Raw genomic sequence first — 23,070 nt, 5'->3', positions numbered from 1 at the left:
CAACCTCTTGAGATTTCTCAGTGTCTCTCGGTTTCCTCCCGCGTATGCGGATTGTTGAAATAATTGTGTTAGTTCCGGGTTTAACTAGTTCGTGTTGAGTGGACGTTAAACCCCTTTTCTCTCTTTCTCTCTAGTTCCCTACCGCTCGACCAGAAAGGTCCCATATTTCTTATTAAATGTCCTTAAGCAATATGTGGTATCGTTTCCAAACCATGTGGGGGTTGGATGGCTGTATCATAAGGCCTGTCATTGAGTCAACTGGCGTTGTTTCGAATCCCCGGTTATACGTGACAAGGAGTAAGGGTTGCCTGTCCATCCTCATGGGTTTTCTCCGGGTCCTCCGATTTCCTCCCACTGCTAAAGACCTCTACGCGCAAGCGAATTATTGAAATAAAATTGAACCATGTGTTAGTCCCGAAATTACCTAGTGAACGTTAAACCCCATTCTCTCTCTCTCTCTCTTTCCAAATCTGGTATAGATCTGTTATGGCTTAGTGTGATTGGTACGCGAAATGTCAGACATTATAATTATGTATACGGCTTATTTACAATTTAAGACAAAGAAGGATATGATATCGCATACTCGACAGACATGAATTGACAATGATAAATTACGAAGAAAACATAGAAGACGTGTTCTCATACAAACAATGCGATATGAGTGGAACCTGAACACAACTTGGCAATTACAAGGAAAAGGAATCGTAAACCCCCGGCGTTCTACTAGATGCAAAAGTTAAAATTTGATAAATTACTTGACAGGGTAGTTGAGAAAAAGACGTGTATGGTGCAGATGGGTGTTAAAAACTTAAAGAAACTAAATGCCTTGGTATATTTGCAGTGCTATTTGTTGTTTTGTTTTTAAAAATTTGCGGGGTCACGGTGGCTAAGTGGGAAAGGCGCTGGCTCACTAGCCTGGAGGTCGGGTGTTCGATACCTGCATTGGCCGAGAAAGTTTATCCAGATTTTCCGGCGTGGTTCCCCCTTGTCAGTGATACGGAACGGAGGGCCGGACAAGGACAGTTGCCTAGTCATTCGGATGGGCGAAAAAAAACGAGGTCCCGTGTACACATTGACAGTTGTAATTCGATATAAGAGTAGGCCGTAGTCCGGGCAAAATTTCCCTCATAGCCCGTCTTCATTAGCTCAGTTCGGAGCAGAACAGTATGACGTTAAACCCTATTTCATTTCATTCAATTTTCATTTTATTAAAATTTAGTAGAAAAGAAATCGGCGCATAATGACCAAGAAATCAAATAATTGTTTAAAAATTTTCTTTACCCCTTTCTCTGCGATATACGCTAATCCACTAACAGTATCCAGAGCAAATTTTAAAAGTGTTGTTTGACGAAGTGTTGACGCCATATTGGCATATGTATGATGGTCTTTGTTTTTTCTGCTGCGTCTCAGGAAGGTTCGAAGGTCACCGTATCTGGCATATTCCATTGCAACATACATTACGCCTAAAAAAAATAATTAAATTCAAATTGAAAATAGAAGTTGTTCTCTTAAATTTAAAAATTTTGGCGAAATATCTGAACACATTAATAAATTGCAAATAACACAATAAACCATCGAACCGACGTAATGGGATGGATGTTGAAATAGGCGCTGTCTGTCCGCTCTTCCGTCCTGGTTGTATTTCCGGGGCATCTCTCTATACTAATATTTATGATTGTCTTTGTTTGTCTGTCCCGAGGCCTAAAGAAAGACCTACAATAGACAGATTTAGCTCTTGCATAATGTATGTTTAAATAGGTTTTTGGTATCCATGGACACGGGATATTAATGAATGAATCGAATCTTCGTGTTTTATTAAATCACATCAACCTACAGAAGCAACTCACCTCGAATATGACAAGCACCAACAAGACAAACAACATTAGGATGTTTACCCACTTTCTTCCAGATATTCAACTCGTTTAGAAAATCTGTTTTGTCCTTTTCTGAGGCGTTGTCTGAAAATATTATTATCTAAATTGTATCCAAATTGGACATATATCATGATAAGGAAAATCTATACACAAAATAATTCCACCTAATTTAATTTCATTACTATCTTAATTGTACCCAAATTTAAACATCATGATATGGAAATAAAATGAATTGAGGTTTAAAGTCCACTTGACACAAACTAGGTCATTTCGAGATTAACATATGGTTCAATTTTATTTCAATAATTCTCTTACGCGTAGGGGTCTTTAGCACTGGGAGGAAACCGGAGGACCTAGAGAAAACTCACGAGGTTGGACATTCAATTTCAAAACGGGGTTTGAATTCCGACGTTTTTACTACACCGACCGGGTTAATGTGTACAAGGGACCTTCGGTTTTGTCCAATCCGAACAACTAGACGTACTGTAAATGATTGAAAATTTCGACAATAAGTTTTATATATTCTTTACGCCAGTTGACTCAATGACAGAACTTAGAATACAAAGTGCACGCGCTAAACATTTGGCCATGATAAGGAAAGACTGCCTATATCATAGATAAAACAATTTAACGTAGTGCTTGTTTCAATGGAATTTAGGGATTGAACTGGAAATACAGAGGCCACAGTTCTATGGAATGTCATTGCTGCTTATTATTAATGAGCGACGTTTTGACTAGGCTCAGAAATAAACACTAGTGTGTTCCATAGAACTGTAAACTGTGTACAGTCTACTAATTTCCAATGTTATCCCTTTCAGAGATATAATCTGAAAATATTATCATAATAATTATTTTTAAAACACAGATGTGACGTCATCCTTCGATGTTGGCGTACCAATATTTCAAAAAATGGTGCAGGAAATGTGCCAAGCGTGCATTATTTATACTAGTTGAAACTTTGAATCCGCGTGACGTATTTCATTGCAAAGCACGTGCGAGTGTCTGTATTTTACCACATATATTCTAACCATATAGAGAGCAACGTAAAAGTGTTGGGTAAATCCCTTTTAATCCGACTAAATCTAATTCGGGAGATTATCTGCCTGAATGCCTTGTTTTTTTAAATTATAATCATGCGAGTACATTGTTAATATGTATTTAACCGTGACAAAAACGATATAGTCATAAAAAAAACAGAATCGATTTCGGCGACACTACATAATTTCCCAAAACACATGAAAAATTCAATTATCTTTTAATGCTAAATTAGATTATGTACCTTTGGTGTATTGGTTTTGTTGTTTTTAATTAAATGTCATTTAATCAATGAGTGCATTTTTAAAATGTATTAAACCTTGGAAAATAAGAGGGAGTCACCAAAACTACACGATCGAGATCGGCGACGTTAAATAATTACCAACAACACAGGAAACATTCAGTTACCTTTTAATGACTTGATGGCAACCGGTTCCTGTCTGCCTCTTTCTTTAATAAATCCTTTCTTCACCTCCCCGAAATGACCATTACCCAGTTGCTGATTGGTTATGACAAGGTTGCTTCTGGCTATTTCCCATTGACTACCCTGGATATGTTCATAAGTATTTCTAACTCTTTCAGGGTCATCTTCAGCCTAAGGAAATAATCCATTAACATAATAATTTATAACCGCAATTTATATAAATCGTTAACATTATAAACCGTGTAAAACCTATATGAGCGGACAATATAAAAACCGATGTGAGTGGACAATATAAAAACCTATATGAGCGGACGAGGTAATAACGTATAAGCGCGGACAATGTAAAAACATACATGAGCAGACAATATAAAAACCTATATGAGCAGATAATATAAAATATAAAAACCTATATGAGCAGACAGTGTAATGACCTAGATGAGTGGACAATGTAATAACCGGCGTGGTTTCCCCTTGTCAGTGATGCAGGAGGGAGGGCCCGACAAGGACAGCTGTCTATTCGTTCGGATGGGACGAAAAACCGAGGTCCCGTGTACACATTGGCGTGCACGTAAAAGATCCCTTGGCAGTTGGAATTCGATATAAGAGTAGGCCGTAGCGCTGCCCGGCAAAATTTCCCTCATAGCACACTGTATGGCGTATGCCCGTCTTCATTAGCCCAGGTTAAGAGCAGAACAGTAGGACGTTAAACCCCATTTCATTTCATTTCAATGTAATAACCTATATGAGCGGACAATGTAATAACCTAGATGAGCGGACAATGTAATAACCTAGATGAGCGGACAATGTAATAACCTACATGTAGATCAGCGAGAAATGTAATAACCTAGATAAGCGGACAATGTAAAAAGCTATATTGAGAAGTCAAAGTAAAACCTTTTTTGAGCGGGCAATGTAAAACATATGGTTGGTAAGTGTAAAACCATATAACTGGTCAGTTCAAACCCTATATGAGCAGACCTTTTAAAACCTATTTGTATGACAGTTAAATTAAAAACTTATATGAGCGGACGCTGTAAACCCTATATGAGCGGATACTTTAGAATCTACATGAGCGGACATTGTAAGACATGTATGGGTGACCATTATAAAACCTAAATAGCTGGCCAATCTAAACCCCATATGGATAGTCAATGGAAAACATATGAGTTTCATTAAGATATTAAATAGATAGCCTGCGAATATAATAAGTCTGCACTTATTTTATTTTAAAATATGCACCTATCCGTATCAACAGAAATATCTCAAACGATAACAAACTGGAAAAAATTCCTTTAAAACAAACAACCTTTGAAATGTAATAGAATTTGTATCCCATGTGAACTGGGGATTTTGTTTTTTCATTTAATTATAATATGATAACACTTAGTTTGATGTCATCTGCACGCATTAAATATCTAATTGGTAAAACAAACACGCCTTGTCCCATGCCCATTTGAAGTAAATAAATAGTTAAAACATACGGGCATAACAAGTAATTACGAGTTCGTTCATACATGAAATTGCATAGCATATTCATAAAAATATGGAACAGTTTTTAAAAAAATTAAAAATTTTAAAATAATTAACTAGGTGGGGTAATATGTTATATTATGTCAGTATCATTAGCATTACAAATATAACATTCCGTGTTCATTCTTACGGAAGACTATTAGGGCCAAATAAATAAATTATCCTAAACTCCTAATCATGAAATACTAATTCATAATTGGGAGATAGTAACTCGTAATTAGGATTTAAGAGTTGGTGCCAAATAAATAAATTATCCTTAAGTCCTAATTATGAAATACTAATTCGTAATTAGGAGACAGTAACTCTTGATTAGGACTTGGTGTGTCCTAATTAGGACTTATTATTAGAGTCATATAAATAAATAAAAATAATGAGATTCTAAAAATTTTTTTGGCCCTAATACTCTTCCGTAGATTATGTCTAGTTTTTACCATTCCTAATTAGGATATAGTAACTCTTATTTTGGGACTCAGTGTGTCCTAATTAGGATTTATTATTAGGGCCAAAAATAAATAAAAATAATTCTTTTTAAGTGTTAATTAGGATAGACTATGTCCTAATTTGTCCTAATTAAGGGATATTTTCAAAATTTATTTGGCCCTAATATGCTTCCGTAGAGTTTTAACATAAATAGAGAGAGATAGAGAGAGAGAGAGATGGGGTTTAACGTCCACTCGACACAAACTAGGTCATTCGGGACTAACATATGGTTTAATTTTATTTACATAATTCGCTTGCGCGTAGGGGTCTTTAGCAGTGGGAGAAAACCGGAGGACCCGGAGAAAACCCACGAGGTTGGACAGGCGACCCTACTCCTTGCCACGTACAACCGGGGATTCGAAACCACGCCAGTCGACTCAATGACAGACTTTATGATACAGCGCGCGCAGGCTAACCATTCAGCCATCCAACCCCCCAACATAAATAGCGTTTACCATTAAAACAGCTGGGAGTTAGAATTGATAAACAATATCATTTTCAAAATTTTCATAAAAAATGGGGAAACTTTAGGACTAGATATATATTTTGGAAACATAGAATTTGTATGACGTCTTCAAATTGTTAACAAAATGGGAAATAGATATAAACAAATACCCACCCTAGAAGCTGTTTGAAGTCTGTTTGGTTTACTGCGCAGTTTGGGTCGTATCACCAAGAAGTATAGTGACATACAAGATAAAGCCGCTACCACAACTACCATGGCCACGATCAAGAAGGGTAGAATGGGTTTCAGATCAACTGTATCGCTTGATTCTAAATTAGCTAAAATACAAATTCGTGTACCTATATATTGCTATATATTTTGATCGTGTCACATTATACCCCTGCATTAGGTTTTATCAAAAGTTCTGCTTGTCGAAAGTTTTTACAAATCTTAAATTTTCACATGGATATATCTTCAACTGAAACTGATCAGTAAGATTTGTAGCGATGAAGTTCTATTTCCATTGCCGCTAATCTTATCATATATCCCTTGAGCAAGTGAATATCTTTGGGAGTCGACATGTACACGGTACCCCAGTTGTAGCACCTTCTGATGAACTATGCGTTGTTCTTTGTCATGCAGGAAACCCCGAAGAACTTCCTGGGCTAACAAACGGAATCTCCTGTTTATTGAGCCAGGGCATGATTCACTGAGTCATTAGCATGAAGTACATAAAGTCCAAAGGATATAAGGCAGTTGGAATATGATATAAGAGTAGGCCGTAGTGCCGCTGTCCGGGCAAAATTTCCCTCATAGCACACTGTATGGCATATGCCCAGTCGGGGCAGAACAGTAGGACTTTAAACCTCATTTCATTTCATTTTCAAAGGATATAGAACTAGTGCAATCGCCGAAGAAAAATACCAACCATGGGAGCATGTATTATATAGAGCTAGTGTGATAGTCGAATATAAATAAATCGCCGAAGAAAAATACCAACCATGGGAGCATGTATTATATAGAGCTAGTGTGATAGTCGAATATAAATACCATTCATGGGAGCATGTATTATATAGAGCGTGTGTGATAGTTGAATATAAATACTAACCATGGGAGCATGTATTATCTAACCAACCAGGCTGACATCCATCAGGACAATATCCAGTCATAGAATCACAAGTTGTTCCTTCTTTACACTGTCCACAACGAAACTTACAATTCTCTCCATAAAAACCAGCTTCACATTCTAAAATTAGAAAAGATACCACTGCGATCTAGAATCATGATATAAAACACCTAAAATTAGAAAGATACCACTACGATCTAGAATCATGATATAAAACACCTAAAATTAGAAAGATACCACTGCGATCTAGAATCATGATATAAAACACCTAAAATTAGAAAGATACCACTACGATCTAGAATCATTATATAAAACACCTAAAATTAGAAAGATACCACTGCGATCCAGAATCATGGCATAAAACACCTAAAATTAGAAAGATACCACTGTGATATCATGATATAAAACAGATAAAATTAGTGAGATGACCCTGTCATCTAGAATAAAAAAACATTTAAAATTAAAAAGATACCACTGTTATAATGATAAAAAAAAACATCTACAATTAAAGAGATACCGCGCTGCACTGCGATAATGATAAAATAAAATTGAACCATATGTTAGTCCCGAAATGACCTAGTTTGTGTTGAGTGGGCGTTTAAACCACTCTCTCCTCTCCATGTTACTTGCAGATCGATGTTACTTATTGGGTCAAGGATATAGTTCCTCGTTTGTAACTGAAAATAGTAAGAAACCCGGCCAAATGGGTACCGAGTATTGAACCACGACATTGACACGTTGTCACCAGTTGTGTGCCCCTTAAATCAGGTATACCCCATCCCCCGTTAGAATCTGTACATATCAGATATCCAAAACCCCTAAACTTACCTTCCATACAATAGACACCTCTCCACCCGGGTTCACACCCACTACAGATGCCATTTACACTATGACAAGATGTTTGTTTTTTACAATGTCCACAAGACTGAGAACAGTTATTACCATATGATCCAGGTTCACATTCTGTAAAATCAAACGTTGTAACTACATTAGAATTAAATGAATTTGCAATCCGGTCATATTAAGCGGGTGTCTGGTGTAATACTTCAGCGAAATCGCCCTCGATAATCCAATGAAAAATCACCGAAAAGTCCGTAAATCATCCTGACCTGTAGAGTGGACATTCGATATCGGATGCCTGACAAGTATCTACTTTTGGACCTTCAATGACGGCATTTACCTACCTGGTTAAATCTTACGTAAGGTCTAATTATAAGGATTGGCAAATAAGCTAGTGGATATTTTATTTTGTGTGCATAGCGTTTCTTTTTTCGTTGTATCAGACTCGCTGAACATTCAAATAGACTTAAAGAGTAGCTTTACCTACAACAGGGCGCATGCTTCTAAAGCTGGTGGTCACCTAGGCTTTGGGACCTATGGGAAAACTGAACATTCAGTCGCAGCAAGCCAAAACCTAACAAGTCACATTTTTATTTACATCAGATCGCAGGAATCCCGGAAAGCGCGGCGCCCAAGGCAAGGAGACCAACAACACCCAGTAGCAACAAGGCAGAACCTAGTAAGTCACTTTTTTATTTATAACAGATCACAGGATCCAGTGGTCAGTGTTTACCGCGGAGTGACTACGAAGATAACCATTCCTACATTGTGTACAACAGATCGTTGGATCAAGTGGTCAATTTTTGCCTTAGAGTGGCTACGAAAATAATCATTTCTACATTATCCTAACCATAGATCAGTCAATTTATCAAGAAGAAATAGAGGCCAACCCCTAAAAATTGCGAGAAAACGTTTTGTGGGGGTTTCTGGTATATATTGGATGTACTGAATGACATCCTAAACGTTTACCAAGATGGGAGTACTGGAAAGTTCCGAAATTGGGGGTACCAGTGTATACCTAATTTATAAATATTTATCAGGATGCTGGTCAAATTTACAAATGTGGGATTTGGTTACAAAGTCTGCGGGCGGTCTTCTAAGTAAATAAGCGAGAATTACTCCCCGGATATATTCATTTTCAATCATGGATACAATTAAAGCTGGATTACATTAATAAAACGAAGACTATATTTCTATTTAAATAATATATAATATAGTGTCTTCTTAATATATTATACTACACATCTTTTGCTTTAAATAATATTTTTTCTTCACCATTTCTAAAGAAATAAAGCCGCAATATCTACAGACATTACCGCTGCTATTAGAAACTGTACTTCCAGTTTGAACAAGGACTTCGAACCAATTTGATTAAAACACAGATCCTATTTCGTTTCGTTTTTTTATAGTTAAAAATTTCGTCTGGAAAAGTTGTTATATAACCTGCATTCTGGGTGCGTGGGGGATTCGCCAATGAAACCTTCTTGTGGGTAAACCTATGGATAAACCACTAGAAAAGTCAAGCTGATTGATCAATCAATGTCTAACGCCATATAGAGTCAAAGGCCCCTCGTACGACCATTGATCTTCATGTAGTGTAGGCCATCTAAAGTATAAAAAAAAACCGAAACGAAATTTGGATCTGTATTTTAATCAGATTGTCTTTGTACCGACAACACTCGATCATCATCCACAAAACAGTAACTGGGATTATAATTTGCAATGAAATTTGAATCAAGACACAGACATTAAACATTAGATCGGTGACGTCGAATATCGTGAGTTTGCATCCAGCTTTAAAGTGCATTAAACAATGTAAGAATTATTTTTAAAGTTAAGCAAACCTGATTGACATTGGAAACCACCCCATCCTCTGGCACATCCTTGGTTACAATAACCTGTTACATGATCACACGTTCCCTTGACACAAATACCACATGTTCCTAAACAACCACGCCCATAATGTCCAGCTTGACATCCTAAGATAAATAACAAAGACTTCTCTGACAAATAGATAGAAAGGTTGTTATAATAAACACAATATAATGATGGATCAAGTTCTTAAATGAAACGATATGGGGAAAGAGAGAGATGGGGTTTACGGTCCCTTTACCATCTACTTGAAACAAACTAGGTCATTTCGGGGGAGCGCGCACATGCTAACCATTCGGTCATCCACCCCCCACCCCCTCTAACACGAAATGGGGGTTAAGTCTTATTTTTTCTGCCCCAACTTGGATAATCAAGAGAGGTATACGCCATGCAAGGGGAGAGTCTTGTTTGGAAAGCGACATGTCCGCCCACTCTTCGTTGAATCGTAGGGGAGTTGGATAGCAAAATGGTTAGAGCGTGCACGTTGTATCATAAGATCTGTCATTGAGTCAACTGGCGTGGTTTCGAGTAGGGTCGCCTGTCCAACCTCTCGGTTTTATCCGGGTCCTCCGGTTTCCTCCCACTGCTAAAGACACCTACGCGCAAGGGAATTATTGAAATAAAATTGAACCGTTTGCTAGTCTCGAAATGACATAGTCTGTGTCAAATGGGCGTTACCCTCTCTCTCTCTCTCTCTCTCTCTCTCTCTCTCTCTCTCATTGAATTGTAACATTTAGTGCCAGGGCTTACGTGTATACCGGATCTCGGGTTTCGCCCCCCCCCCAGTTCCCATTCTGCACCATTGACTATAGTATAGGCTGGACGAAGTTTCCCACATAGCACACCGCGTGGCGTTTGTCCGTCGACATTAGCAATGTTGGTGCATAACAATAGGACATTAAGTAAAATTTGATTTTTATCCAAGTCTAACAAATGTTCCCCCGTTTAACGTATTCAATTGAACGAATTATTGCTGTGTAGTTATAACCATGTGTGAGAAAACTAGATACTCTAATACTAGTTACCGGATTTCCTCAAATTTATAATTGCAAGCAATCCAAGGTCGACATTCTGGTCACGATTCGCGCTTTACAACTAAAACATTTTTAGATGTTCTTCAGTTTATGATAAATATATAAACAAATGCAATGACATACTCAGCTGAAAAACAAATGTTTTATGGGCCTGGAGGTGTAATATTTAAATAAGTTCAATTATATTATGTGTGGGTTTTATAAATGTCAACATAAATTGCATTCCGTCCTGAATTCTATTGTCTCTTACTGTACTGGATGCAAACATGATGACTTAATCTCTTGACTCTTGTACTTGAATCACGTATCATCGTAAAGTTTAGAGGTAGAGCGCAAGTTGTTTCGTTTTACTTAAAATAACAGATTTCTCATCGTTGAGGGGGAGTGCAGTCAATATGTGTCCGCGATTCTCGTTCTGATTGAAACAGGACGGGTTTCCCCATGTTCCTGAAACAACGACCCCGAGTTTTACCATGAACCCTATAATATATGGACTGGTAACGGCTTAATGATCTAAACAGCGATGGATGCCGCGCTTTAATTTTAGACGGCCACTTTTTCGTTGGGCAGAACACGTTCTACCACAGATAGAGCAACATGTGGCAACCTCTTGCCCAAAAGCTCGTATGAGGTTCATCATGAAAAACTTGAGATACACATGCAATATTCCACCGTACATTTCAACCTAACCAACCTCTTAACTCTTGTATCCTTCCGTCTCAAAATCATGAATATTCACCAAAACCTGGCAGAAAATGTACATTCAAACCCTTTTTATTCAATTCAACAAAAAGAAAGTGGGCGGGAGGGGACTAAAAATAGAGTTGGCCCTTGTCCAGACGGCTTATCAGAAGTTATTAACGAGTTGTGGTTACCGGGCATGCGCACTGCTCCGTTATAATAATGACTTACTATAACATGTATAAAATAAATGTACGAGCTCTCGCCGAATGATGGGATTTTACCCGTATATTCCGGACTTGTCCGAATCTTTTTTCGAAACGCCCAAAATTGTCCGACCGGGAATATGCCCAATCGGACATCAAGACATGGTGAATAATATTCAAATTCCAAAATTAATATAGTGTACTGGGTTTTTATATTTACTGTTGATATACAACATGCTGCAAAATGTATTATAAGGTCAATGGTTTTACAACACCTACCCGTGATAGACCGCGCTTTTCTTAAACATATCGTGGCTATGTAGGTAAGACGCTGGTTTGCTAGCCTGGAGATCGCGTGTTCGATCCCTGCATTGGCCGAGAAATTTCATCAGGATTTCCCGACATGGTTTTCCCTTATCAGGTGTGCAGGACGGAGTCATCATCTGAACAAACGGGCCAAAAATATAACCTGTTTTAATTTGATTGTTTATCTTTAATATAATGAAGAATCTTTTCTTACTCTGTGTACATTTGGTACCAGTCCACCCTGGTGCACACCCCTTTAAACAATGACCGGTGTCATGGTTACAAGAAGTATTAGCCAGACAATGTCCACAGGTTAACATACAATCTACACCATATGACTTATTTGGACATCCTGAAAAACAAAATGGCGACATGGGAATCGTTTGGATAACATATATTTAGGCCTAGAGTTAATTAATATTCATATCTATAGATAATGACATTTAAGCCCATTTTGTTGCTTTAGCAAACGAAAACATGCATACCGTAAGCCCGAAGTTTCATATCCTTGGAAATATTTATGTTTATTTTATATGATTTAAACGTTAAAATTCTTATTTCTTACTTTCACTTTAGCAAATCCGATCACGTGCATAATTGGAAGTGTGCATTTTTATTCTATATGTTATAGGAGTTAAAATTCGTATTTCTTAGTTTCAATTTAGCAAACCCCGAACACATTTATACCGTAAGTCAGAAGTTTCATATAATTGGAAATATTTATGTTTATTTTATATGTTTTTAAAGTTAAAATTCTAATTTCTTACTATCACTTTGTATAACGGAAAGCTCGAAGTTTCATATAATTGGAAATATGCATTTTTATTAAGGTGTTTTAAAAGTTAAGATTCTTATTTTTTACTTCCACTTTCGCAAATCCGAACACGTGTATAATGTTTTAATGGTTAAAATTTGTATTTCTTACTTTCACTACAGGTCTTTCCTTTATAACCAGGCTCACATCCACCACTGCATTCACCCGACATTTTATTACAGTCCATCTTCAACCTACATTTACCACATTCCATGTTACAGTTGGCACCATAGGTAAACGGTTCACAAACTGAAAACATAAGTCTTATTTATTAATCAAAGTCACAGAGAAATAGTTAGAAAAATACAGTACAGTCCACGGGCTCATCTGACCATCATTGTCTATAGAACTGCAGTCAAGTTCAGTCAACGTCCACAGAAACTCATATAAGTTCTGAAGATGAGTAAAGTAGAAATACCCAAATTCTGCAGAATATAGCGAGACTTCATAAAAGAGTAGATCCAATAGAGCATCCCTCAAAGTCTATTGAACCTAGTCATGATGAAGAAGATCGCCTGGTACATCGCTTCTTCTGGAGCATCTTAGGGATCGCTCATATTCCACTGAACGAAGCCAAGATGGAGATGGTCACTCAATACATGACTCTTTGTGAAGACTCTAAGCTTGGATGAACAAAGAACAACAAATAATAATTTGAAAAAAAAAAACCACAACGGTTTTTGATATCATAAACAGAAACATTTACCTTGATCACATTTATCTCCAATCCATCCTGGTACACATCCACCGATTGGACAATCTCCGGTTATAGGATCACACGGTTTATCATTAGCACAAGATCCACAAGATCTAACACAATTAGCACCATATCTAAACTTTACACAATCTGTAATACACAAAATCTAACACAATTAGCCCCATATCAATACTTTACACAATCTGTAATACACAAGATCTAACACAATTAGCTCCATATAAATACTTTAGACAATCTACATGTATAACACACAAGATCTAACACAATTAGCGCCATATCTAAACTTTAGACACCCTGTGTAGATGTACAAAATGATATTTTTTAAAAGATGCATTATACAAGATTTAGATAAAGCGCTGGCAGTTCTCGCTATAATAGTTCAAAAAACAAATATTGAAATGGGAATATATTGAAAATTTACTTTATTCTGGGCGAAGATGAGACCGTTTGAAAAAGAGCGTAGTCTCGATTGTCATTGCTAAAGTCGTTACGATAATGAACAAAGTCTCGATTATCCACTCCTTAATCAAATTATTAACTGGTAAACGTGTTTAAATCCGTTGAAAATCACATCAATCCGATAATCTATAGACTTGATTATGGGTTAGACATGTGACTAAATGTCTAATTAATGATTGATATAATAATTGTTGACGCCAAACGAAAGATCTGCAAGAGGCAGATTTAGCTCTTACATAATGCATCTTTACATGCTTTACGTGTGGACCAATACATGTATTTGTCATTGGGGTTACTAATCATTATAGTTTGTTCGATCCCTGCATTGGCCGAGAAAGTTCATCCAGATTTTCCGGCGTGGTTCCCCCTTGTCAGTGATGCAGGACGGAGGGCCTGACAAGGACAGCTGTCTAGTCCTTCGGATGAGACGAAAAAACCGAGGTCCCGTGTATACATTGGAATGCACGTAAAAGGCCCATTGGCAGTTGGAATTCGATATAAGAGTAGGCGATAGTGCCGCTGCCCGGGCAAAATTTCCCTCATAGCACACTGTATGGCGTATGCCCGTCTTCATTAGCCCATTTTAGGAGCAGAACAGTAGGACGTTAAACCCCATTTCATTTCATTTCATTTTTAAATGGTAAATGACAACTACACCAAAATAGTAGAATTTTATAGATATTTCTCACTCAATAAATAATAGATTTAAACGTATATTTATTTATCGTGTTTTAGTCACGTGTCCTGATAGAGTACCCCAATTTGGTAGAAACCTTTACTAAAGTTCTATAGTATTTGTACAAAATGCTATAAATTTGCAATTTAAGTGTATATATACCGTGTAATGTTGTTACAAAATGCTGTCACTGATCAATTTAAGTGTACATTTACCGTGTAATGTTGTTATAAAATGCTATAAAGTAGCAAATTAAGTGTATATTTATCGTGTAATGTTGTTACAATGTTACAAAACGCTGTAAAGTGGCAAATTAAGAGTACATTTACCGTGTAATGTTGTTACAAAATGTTATTTATTATCAACTGAAGTGTTTGTTTGGTGGTAGGTTGTACGACAAGATATCATAATTATTATTACAATATCTGTCCAGGATACACACGAAATTCATAGAAGCCAATGTAAAGTTTAAACGGCCATTAAGTAAACTACATCTTTTACTACTTTTCCACGGACGGAAATCCACGTAGATATGACGTTTAGGTTTTTTATACTAAGATATAGAGCTTCCTTTGTTTCAAGATTTCTATTACATTGTGAAGAGGAAAGGCTTCAACCAATTACGCCAATTGTGTATGTTTGTCGTGTTTGAGTCGTGGTATCATTGGTCATTATAACATTCCCCTCTTCCATCTTAATTAAATAATTCACAACAGCTGTATAATATGCCATAAATAATCTTAGTGTGCATGTCTCGTGTTGGAGTCACCAATCATCATAAGTATCCGTCATGTAGCAATAGACCACAATATAATAACCTAATAGTACAAAATACTATGAGAGAGAGATGAGATTTAGAGGCAAATCAACACAAACTAGGTCATTTCGGGACTAAAAAAAGGTTCAATTTTTATATATCAACAATTTGCTTGCGCGTATGGGTTTTTAGCAGTGTGTGTGTGTGTGGTGGGGGGGGGGGCGGGCAAGCAACCCTACTCCTTGTTATGTAAAAGCCACCTCCACCCCCATCACCGAAGATAAGAAAATCAGCATTAATATGATAAACGTTTAATTATGTTATAATAGTTAAACTGGGAATAAAAATATTTATTTGAAATTTGATATTGTCTTTGATAAATAAAATTATTAAAAAAAACTTGCATTTTATTTTACGTCTTTAACTTTTAATTATTTAAAACACTGGCATTATTCACATCTCACATTTCCAAATGTTAAAAAATATTTTCTTTTTTTAACTTCTTAAATTTCCAAATTTTCTTTCATCTTTCCATTTATTGAAAACATTTATATTTTTTTCATCTTTAATAGAATAAAAGACTTACTTCTATCACACTGTAATCCCACCCAGCCATTTTTACAACCGCCTTCACAGACGCCATTATTAGGATCACATGTATGTAGACAACCTTCACTACACTTGTAAGAACAGTGTGGTCCATAAAACCCAACATCACAACCATTATCTGAAATACACGCACTTTAGATCGTAGGGTCCATAAAACCCAACATCACAACCATTACCTTAAATGCATTCACTTTAGATTATAAGGTCTATTATTGAGTCAAATAGCGTGATATGTAAAAAGGGGAAGGATCGCCTGTCCATACCCATGGGTATTCCCCGGGTCCTTCGATGATCCCTAACCATATGTTAGTCCTAACATGACCTAGTATGCGTCAATGTGTCAAGTGGACAATCAATCTGGTTAAAACACAGATCCTATTTCGTTTCGTTTTTATAGTTCAAAATTTCGTTTTACTTGTCGTTACTACACTTGGATCTGGAAGAGTTGTTATTAAACTCGTGTTCTGAATGGTGTCAGGGATAAGCCAATGAAACGGTCTGTTACGGCGAGCTTTAGGCGTGTTTTGCACGGAACTTTGGGTAATCCACTAGTAAGATCTTCATGTAGTGTAGGCCATCGAAAGTATAAAAAAAACGAAACGAAGTATGGATCTGTATTTTAATCAGATTGGTGGACAATTTACTGAAAATCTGCTCCAACTTATTATCAGCCAGAACCCATATCCTATAGTCCTTGGACACGTCATTAAACACAATTTTTAAAATTAACAAAATATTACATAACAGCAATCATAAACCTTAAGAGATTAAAGATACATAATGGGAGATAAGATAAAGAGCTGGTAGTTCTCATTAAAATAATTAAAAACTAGATGCTGTAATGGGAATATGCTGAAAATTTAGTCAAATTGCTTCACCTTAAGCCGAGAAAACCTTATTCTAAAATCTTTGTAGCCCCGATTGTCATTGTAAGCGATGTCACTAACAAAGTCTAGATCATCCATTTATGCGTTTAATCATCAATGGACCTTGAACAGCAGATCGGATTCAAATCCATTGTAAATCGCACAGATAATATGGCATCGACAGGTGATTATGGTTTTTTCATGTTAATAAATGTCTAATTAATAGTTAATATAACATTTCAGGCCTAAAGAAAGACATGCAATAGGAAGATTTAGCTCTTGCATAATGTATGTTTAATAATTATAAGTACATGTACATCAAACATTAAAATGCGTGGCATCTGCCTTGACAATTCACAAAGATGATCAAGGTACTTTTTGTGATAAGCATCGTGACAAATCAGAGATGACACCATCAGTGGCGTATCGGCAGAAAATAGCGCCTGTGCAAGCATTTGAACTAAACATCTGACATCCATTTTGTTAAAGATAACTTTACCATAAAATCAGTTCAAAAATACAATTGAAAAATACAATTGCACCATCCTTTATTTCACTGATGCAATGGTCTTAATCTAAGTTGCGCCTCTTTCAAATGGAGCCCAGTGCACGGGCCCTATCTGCAATATGGCACATACCTCACTGCGACACATTTATTGAATTATATAAACTAGGCGGTATGGATTAAAATAGCTACCTAAATATGTAACAAAAAGTTCGTGCATGATATGTGATGACATTATCGGGGGTTGCTTCTAATAATAAAAAGAAAATACATATGGAATTCGAGCTATTTTCTTGTCGGAAATAATAATAGGTTTTCATTTATCAATACGACAATGTATAGGTTTACAATTATTTTCAGAATTCAGTTGGTGTCGTGTTCTAAAAGTTCTGCCCAGATAGAATGTCTCCATAAGCTAACTGTGTCATATATATCTGGGAATGAATGTACAAAATGCTATTTTTGGCTTCTTATTTCAAGACGAAATTTGTAAACTAGAATATAAGGAAGAAGTTTTTTCCATATTTAGATGTGTAATATTTTTGTACACGGTTTTGATGAATCTGTCCTTCATCTACAGTAGTTCCGAACTTTACTACCATCGCGTCATCTTTTTAATAGCCATTCAGGGCCCTGTTTCTCGAAATTTTAACTAAAGATAAAATCCAATTTTAGTATATACTTCAAATTTGATTGACTAAGCACTAAAATCAATCTAATATTATCCAATCAAATTACTAAAATTTGGATTTTATCTTAGTTAAAATTTCGTGAAACAGGCCCAAATCAAAAACGTGGCACATTATCCCATAACAAGATGATCAGAATTTTTTGGGACCAGGAACTGGTCGCTAACCGCTACTTATCTTAGGACGTTAAACTCCATTTCATTTCATTTTTGCTACTTATCTTGTTCTTCTTCTTGGGGGTGACGCTCTTCACAAAAGCCTAAGGCTCCGTCAATTCAAGTCCGATCGACATGAAAATTGACATGATTGTTCGTTGACAAATTTTGCATGGATTTGGTGAACTCTATGTTGGAATATCATCAGTTCCTGGTCCATAGTACGATCATACTTGTTCTTAATTTGACTGATGTCAGCTACTAAAATTCACGGCCCGAATACCAACAATTGCGTACCTAATTGTGTGTGTGTGTGGGGGGGTGTGTGTGTGAGAGAGAGAGAGAGAGAGAGAGAGAGAGAGAGAGAGAGAGAGAAGTGGGGTTTAACGTCCACTCAACACAAACTAGGTCATTTCGGGACTAACATATGGTTTAATTTTATTTCAATAATTCGTTTGCGCGTAGGGGTTTTTAGCAGTGGGAGGAAACCGGAGGACCCGGAGAAAACCCACGAGGTTGGACAGGCGACCCTACTCCTTGACACGTACAACCGGGGATTCGAAACCACACCAGTCGACTCAATGACAGACTTTATGATACAGCGCGCTCACGCTAACCATTCAGCCATCCACCCCCCCCCCCCCCGCCCCCCCGTACCTAATTGTACATGGGTTTCTGTTTGCACGGACTTCAAAACATCATTCATAAATCCCTATGGTGTCTGCTCTAGTTGAATCAAATGCATTAGGTATGTTATCTCAGGAAATTTAAATAATTTGTTTTCACTCTAGGCCTCTTCCTCGCGGCCATTCGTTTATAACCAATTTATAAACAATTTACGAAACATTTCTTTAGATGAAACAAATACACTATATATGTTATCCCCGAAATTTAGTTAAATTTTTAACAAAAAGACCAACCGTCTATTTCAGCAGATGAAATAAGTAACACAATTTAAAAATGAAATATTACAAATGAAAAATGATTTTTTTCTTTCACACAAAAATACACGTGTTAATGTTCAGATATTTTTTGTTTTTAACAACTACGTGAAAAATATGTATTTGTACCTAATCGACATGTGAGAAGCAAAGAAGCTAAAGGATGCCGCACTCTCTAAAAACACTTTAAACGGAAAAACAGTTTCATTTTAATTAGTCAATTTCTTTCATTCATTTCCTTCTATTGAACGGGTTTGGTGCTGTTGACGTGATGTCATTGTTCGCTATGATTCATTTACTAATTAAATTAATTTCTTAATCGATGAGTTTCACTGACGTCAACAGGATATGAAAGCGATATTTTTTTTATTACTTTAGTGGAGCAGTGGGTCAATTTTCTGCCCATAAAAAGGCTGACCACTTCTTGGTACAATGTATGTGATATAACCCGCTAATGAAAAGTAGGGTATAGAATTGAGATATTATCTTTTGGCATTTGTAGTGCACCAACTACATTTTAATAACTAATATATTTGTGACTGTTGTTTTATTGTTTGTCGGGAGCCATGGTGGTTAAGTGAGTAAGATGATGGTTCGCTAGCCTGGAGGTCCAAGGTTCGATCCCGGTGTTGGCCGAAAAAGGTTCATCGTTATTTTCCGGCGTGGTACAGGACTGAGGGTCGGACAAAGACAGCTGTTCGAATTGGACGAAAAACTGAGGCTCTGTGTACACACTTGTGTGCACGTAAAAGATCCCTTGGCAATCCCTCGTAATTTGTTTTTATTTAGGGGTTTTAGCGTTATTCCTATTTATTTAAAGAAAACCAAATCTACTCTAGCGACGTGGTTTTCCCTTATCAGTGGTGCAAGACGGAGAGTCTGACAAGGAGAGCTGTCTAGTCGTTCGGATGGGATAAAAAAAACGAGGTCCCGTCTATACATTGTCATGCGCGTACAAATCCCATGACAGTTGGAATTCGATATAAGATTAGGCCATAGTGCCGCTGCCCGAGCAAAATTTCCCTCATAGCCACTGTATGGCGTATGCCCATCTTCATTAGCCCAGTAGGGCGTTAAACCCTATTTCATTTCATTGCCCGTCTTCATTATCCCAGTCGGACCAGAACAGTAGGACGTTTCTAACGGCAATAGTGAACCATGCAATATATTTTACTACAGAACGAATAAAATGGCAAAGCTCAGGTGTTGCTTCAACAAATCATTTTCTTTGAAATTAACCCCGGAGAAAGAAAACAGCCGACAGACTTAAAACCTAGTAAATTCTTCAGCTATCGTTACAAAGATAATATATGCCGATATTTCTTTTGTGCATATAAATACAAACAACAGCTCTCTGGTAAAAAAACAATTTCTCTTATCACCATTAACACAGACAACTTGATTAGTGATAAACGAGGGATCTAACAAAGTGAATCAATCAGAAGTGCACTAAACACATGCTCGAAACACAGATTATATGTCCGTAGGTAAGAAATTGGTCCTGTTATAGCGACCAGATAATAATGGTGTTATCTGGGAGGGAAGGGCCAACTGCTCGTCTTTTAGATTAACTAAGGTTAAAACCGTGTATCTCCTGCAGTATTTACCTTTCAATGGCATCTTTCACGTTGAATACAAAGTCTTAATTGTTCGTGTTTCAGATAAGAAATACAAAAAATATGTTTAATGGGTGTCGTAATGTTGGAAATCGTGTGATATTCTGCACTGATGTTAAAATTCGTGCGATATTCTGCATTAAACGGAATACAGATTTCTCGATTAAGTGTTAATATTTGGGCGAATTGATAAGTCATATATGTTAACGAACCACGAATGTGGACTATGGAGAATATTTTATTGGTTTACCCCAGGGTTCCCTTCTTGAACGTATTTTATTACGTCTAATTATTAATTAACACCCCAACTCAATCCGAAAAGTAAAAATATATGAGTATATTTGTGATAACATCTCCTTTGCCAGCCTGGTGATTTTCAGAAGGTTTATTTGAAAAACTATTACCCTTTGAAATGTTCTGAATATAAAAAGTCCATTTTAATCCAGTATCAATTTTAACCAAACCAGTCTGTTACACGACAGATGAAATGGGTTTAACGTCCACCCGACACAAACTAGGTAATTTCGGGACTAACACATGGTTCAATTTTATTTCAATAATTCGCTAGCGCGTAGGGGTCTTTAGCAGTGGAAGGAAACTGGAGAATCCACAGAAAACCCACGAGGTTGGAAGGCGACCCTACTCCTTGTCACGTACAACCTGGGAATCGAAACCACGCCAGTTGACTCAATGGCAGACCGTATGATACAGCGTGCACGTGCTAACCATTCGCCCCCCCCCCCCCATGGCTAATAAATACACAATGATAATAAATTGATCGAAATTAAATAAGGAGGTAAGTAAACGTAATCGTACTTAAGAAAATCTATTCAAATCCATCAAGTCAGTGCGCTTATTCACAGATTGAGAAAAGGATCGAAGTTCGATATAGCCAGGCACATTTAATCTTACCAGCAACCGCCAGCCCCTCCTAACAACAAGAACTCCCCGATTTAAACCTGTGGATTTACATATTAAATTGATATATGTAGTCCATTGAATGTACTCTTAGCTAAAGAAAAACGAACAACTTTATGAAAATTCTTTCGATTTTTCCCATTCCGCTATTGGATTTAGGCCCATGATTGCCCCATATGATCTTTTAGGAGCTGTATTTTATATTCGTTACAATATTAACAATTCTTGAAACATTTTCTTAGAAGACAGATTCTGAACTTAACAGTTATTCTGTGATTTGTTTAAAGGAGCTAAGTCTCTACCATCATAACAGTCGAAATTAAAAACACAAATTAGAATTCAATATTTGTCCATTTCAATCCACTTTGATGTTGTTATATTGCCGTGAAAATGTGGTAATATCCAATATTTAAGACACAGTGAACGTTTTAAAATACGGTACACGAGTCGTGTACCGTATCGTTTATGGCGCAAAATCAATGAAGAAAGAAAAAATACTATGCGACAGTAAATATAATAATGGCTGATTCAGAAATGATAGAATAATAATAATAATAAAAAAAACATTTAGAACGGACGAAGCAGGCGTAAACGACTGTCGTTCAGTTTGGACTGTTCCCGTATTTCACCGAACATAATTGATTAGAAATTACAATTTTTTAAAAAAAAAGAACTACACTCATTATACATTAATATGTGCTGTTAGAACCATATATGGTTTCAAAAAATAAAGCCATGCGCCCCTTAATTAAATCGTAATATGGTTTTACAGTAAAATAAGATGTGAATATATCAACTACTGGGGTATAGATGATCTGGCGACATGCTACAATATTCTATTGTTTGATTAAAATAAATATAAGAAAACAAACATAAATATTTTTAAATTAAGATATAAATATAAGAAAAGGGCATACCCTCGCTGTTGACAAGATAAAACTGTATAAAAACAAACTGGAACCACAGAAACAAGACTGTCATTTTGATACTTCGTATTTTCTCCGTCTTCTACTGTTTATACTGTTCAAAAAGATGAAATTTTCTTCTGCAATGTATCCAACAGTGAGAATGAATCTGTCACGCTGCGATTTAAGCCACTTCTTTTATTTCCTGTGCACTCTCATTAAAATGGCTAAAATAGCGACTACACATATCTGTACTTGAACTCCAGCTATAGTCGACGTCTTTTCACGACGTCCAAATCTCATACAGTTGAAGAAAGAAAACTAAAGGAGGTTTTCCTGTAACTTAAAACCCCCCAATCATGTTTGTGTCACAAAAAATAGTGAACGCAAACGTTTGCTAAAACTTGTGAAGTTAACTGACTCACTTTGCGCTACTCCAAAAAAAAAATCATCAACAAAGAACGTACTATTTATTTCATTTTTATTTGAAAAAAAAGAATCCCCGAGAATGCTGAGAATAAACGGTTTGTTTTGTCGCTGCTGATAGGGTTCTGGCTCATGCGCTGTGAATTGCTACAGTCGTTTCTCA

At 36.6% G+C, this 23,070-nt stretch overlaps 1 protein-coding gene across 1 annotated transcript in view; it reads right to left on the bottom strand.

Annotated features, from left to right (window-relative positions):
- Window positions 1-22,843, bottom strand: part of LOC126819353 (angiopoietin-1 receptor) — a 29,583-nt gene extending 6,740 nt beyond the window's left edge. Inside the window, exons 1-12 of the mRNA XM_050547346.1 lie at window positions 22,494-22,843; window positions 15,864-16,004; window positions 13,374-13,514; window positions 12,779-12,916; window positions 12,068-12,205; window positions 9,599-9,733; window positions 7,743-7,877; window positions 6,897-7,034; window positions 5,963-6,126; window positions 3,318-3,504; window positions 1,848-1,958; window positions 1,282-1,463 (exon numbers count right to left, since the gene is read on the bottom strand). Of these exons, the coding sequence (XP_050403303.1) occupies window positions 1,282-1,463; window positions 1,848-1,958; window positions 3,318-3,504; window positions 5,963-6,126; window positions 6,897-7,034; window positions 7,743-7,877; window positions 9,599-9,733; window positions 12,068-12,205; window positions 12,779-12,916; window positions 13,374-13,514; window positions 15,864-16,004; window positions 22,494-22,557 (1,674 nt within the window). The 5' untranslated portion in view covers window positions 22,558-22,843. The remainder of the gene's footprint in view (window positions 1-1,281; window positions 1,464-1,847; window positions 1,959-3,317; window positions 3,505-5,962; window positions 6,127-6,896; window positions 7,035-7,742; window positions 7,878-9,598; window positions 9,734-12,067; window positions 12,206-12,778; window positions 12,917-13,373; window positions 13,515-15,863; window positions 16,005-22,493) is intronic.
- Between the last annotated feature and the right edge of the window lie 227 nt (window positions 22,844-23,070).

Source organism: Patella vulgata, chromosome 4, assembly GCF_932274485.2.
Source record: "Patella vulgata chromosome 4, xgPatVulg1.2, whole genome shotgun sequence".
In the NCBI taxonomy this organism is placed as follows: domain Eukaryota; kingdom Metazoa; phylum Mollusca; class Gastropoda; family Patellidae; genus Patella; species Patella vulgata.
Note: the sequence above shows the minus strand (reverse complement) of the source record. Positions and strands in the feature narration are given on the sequence as shown.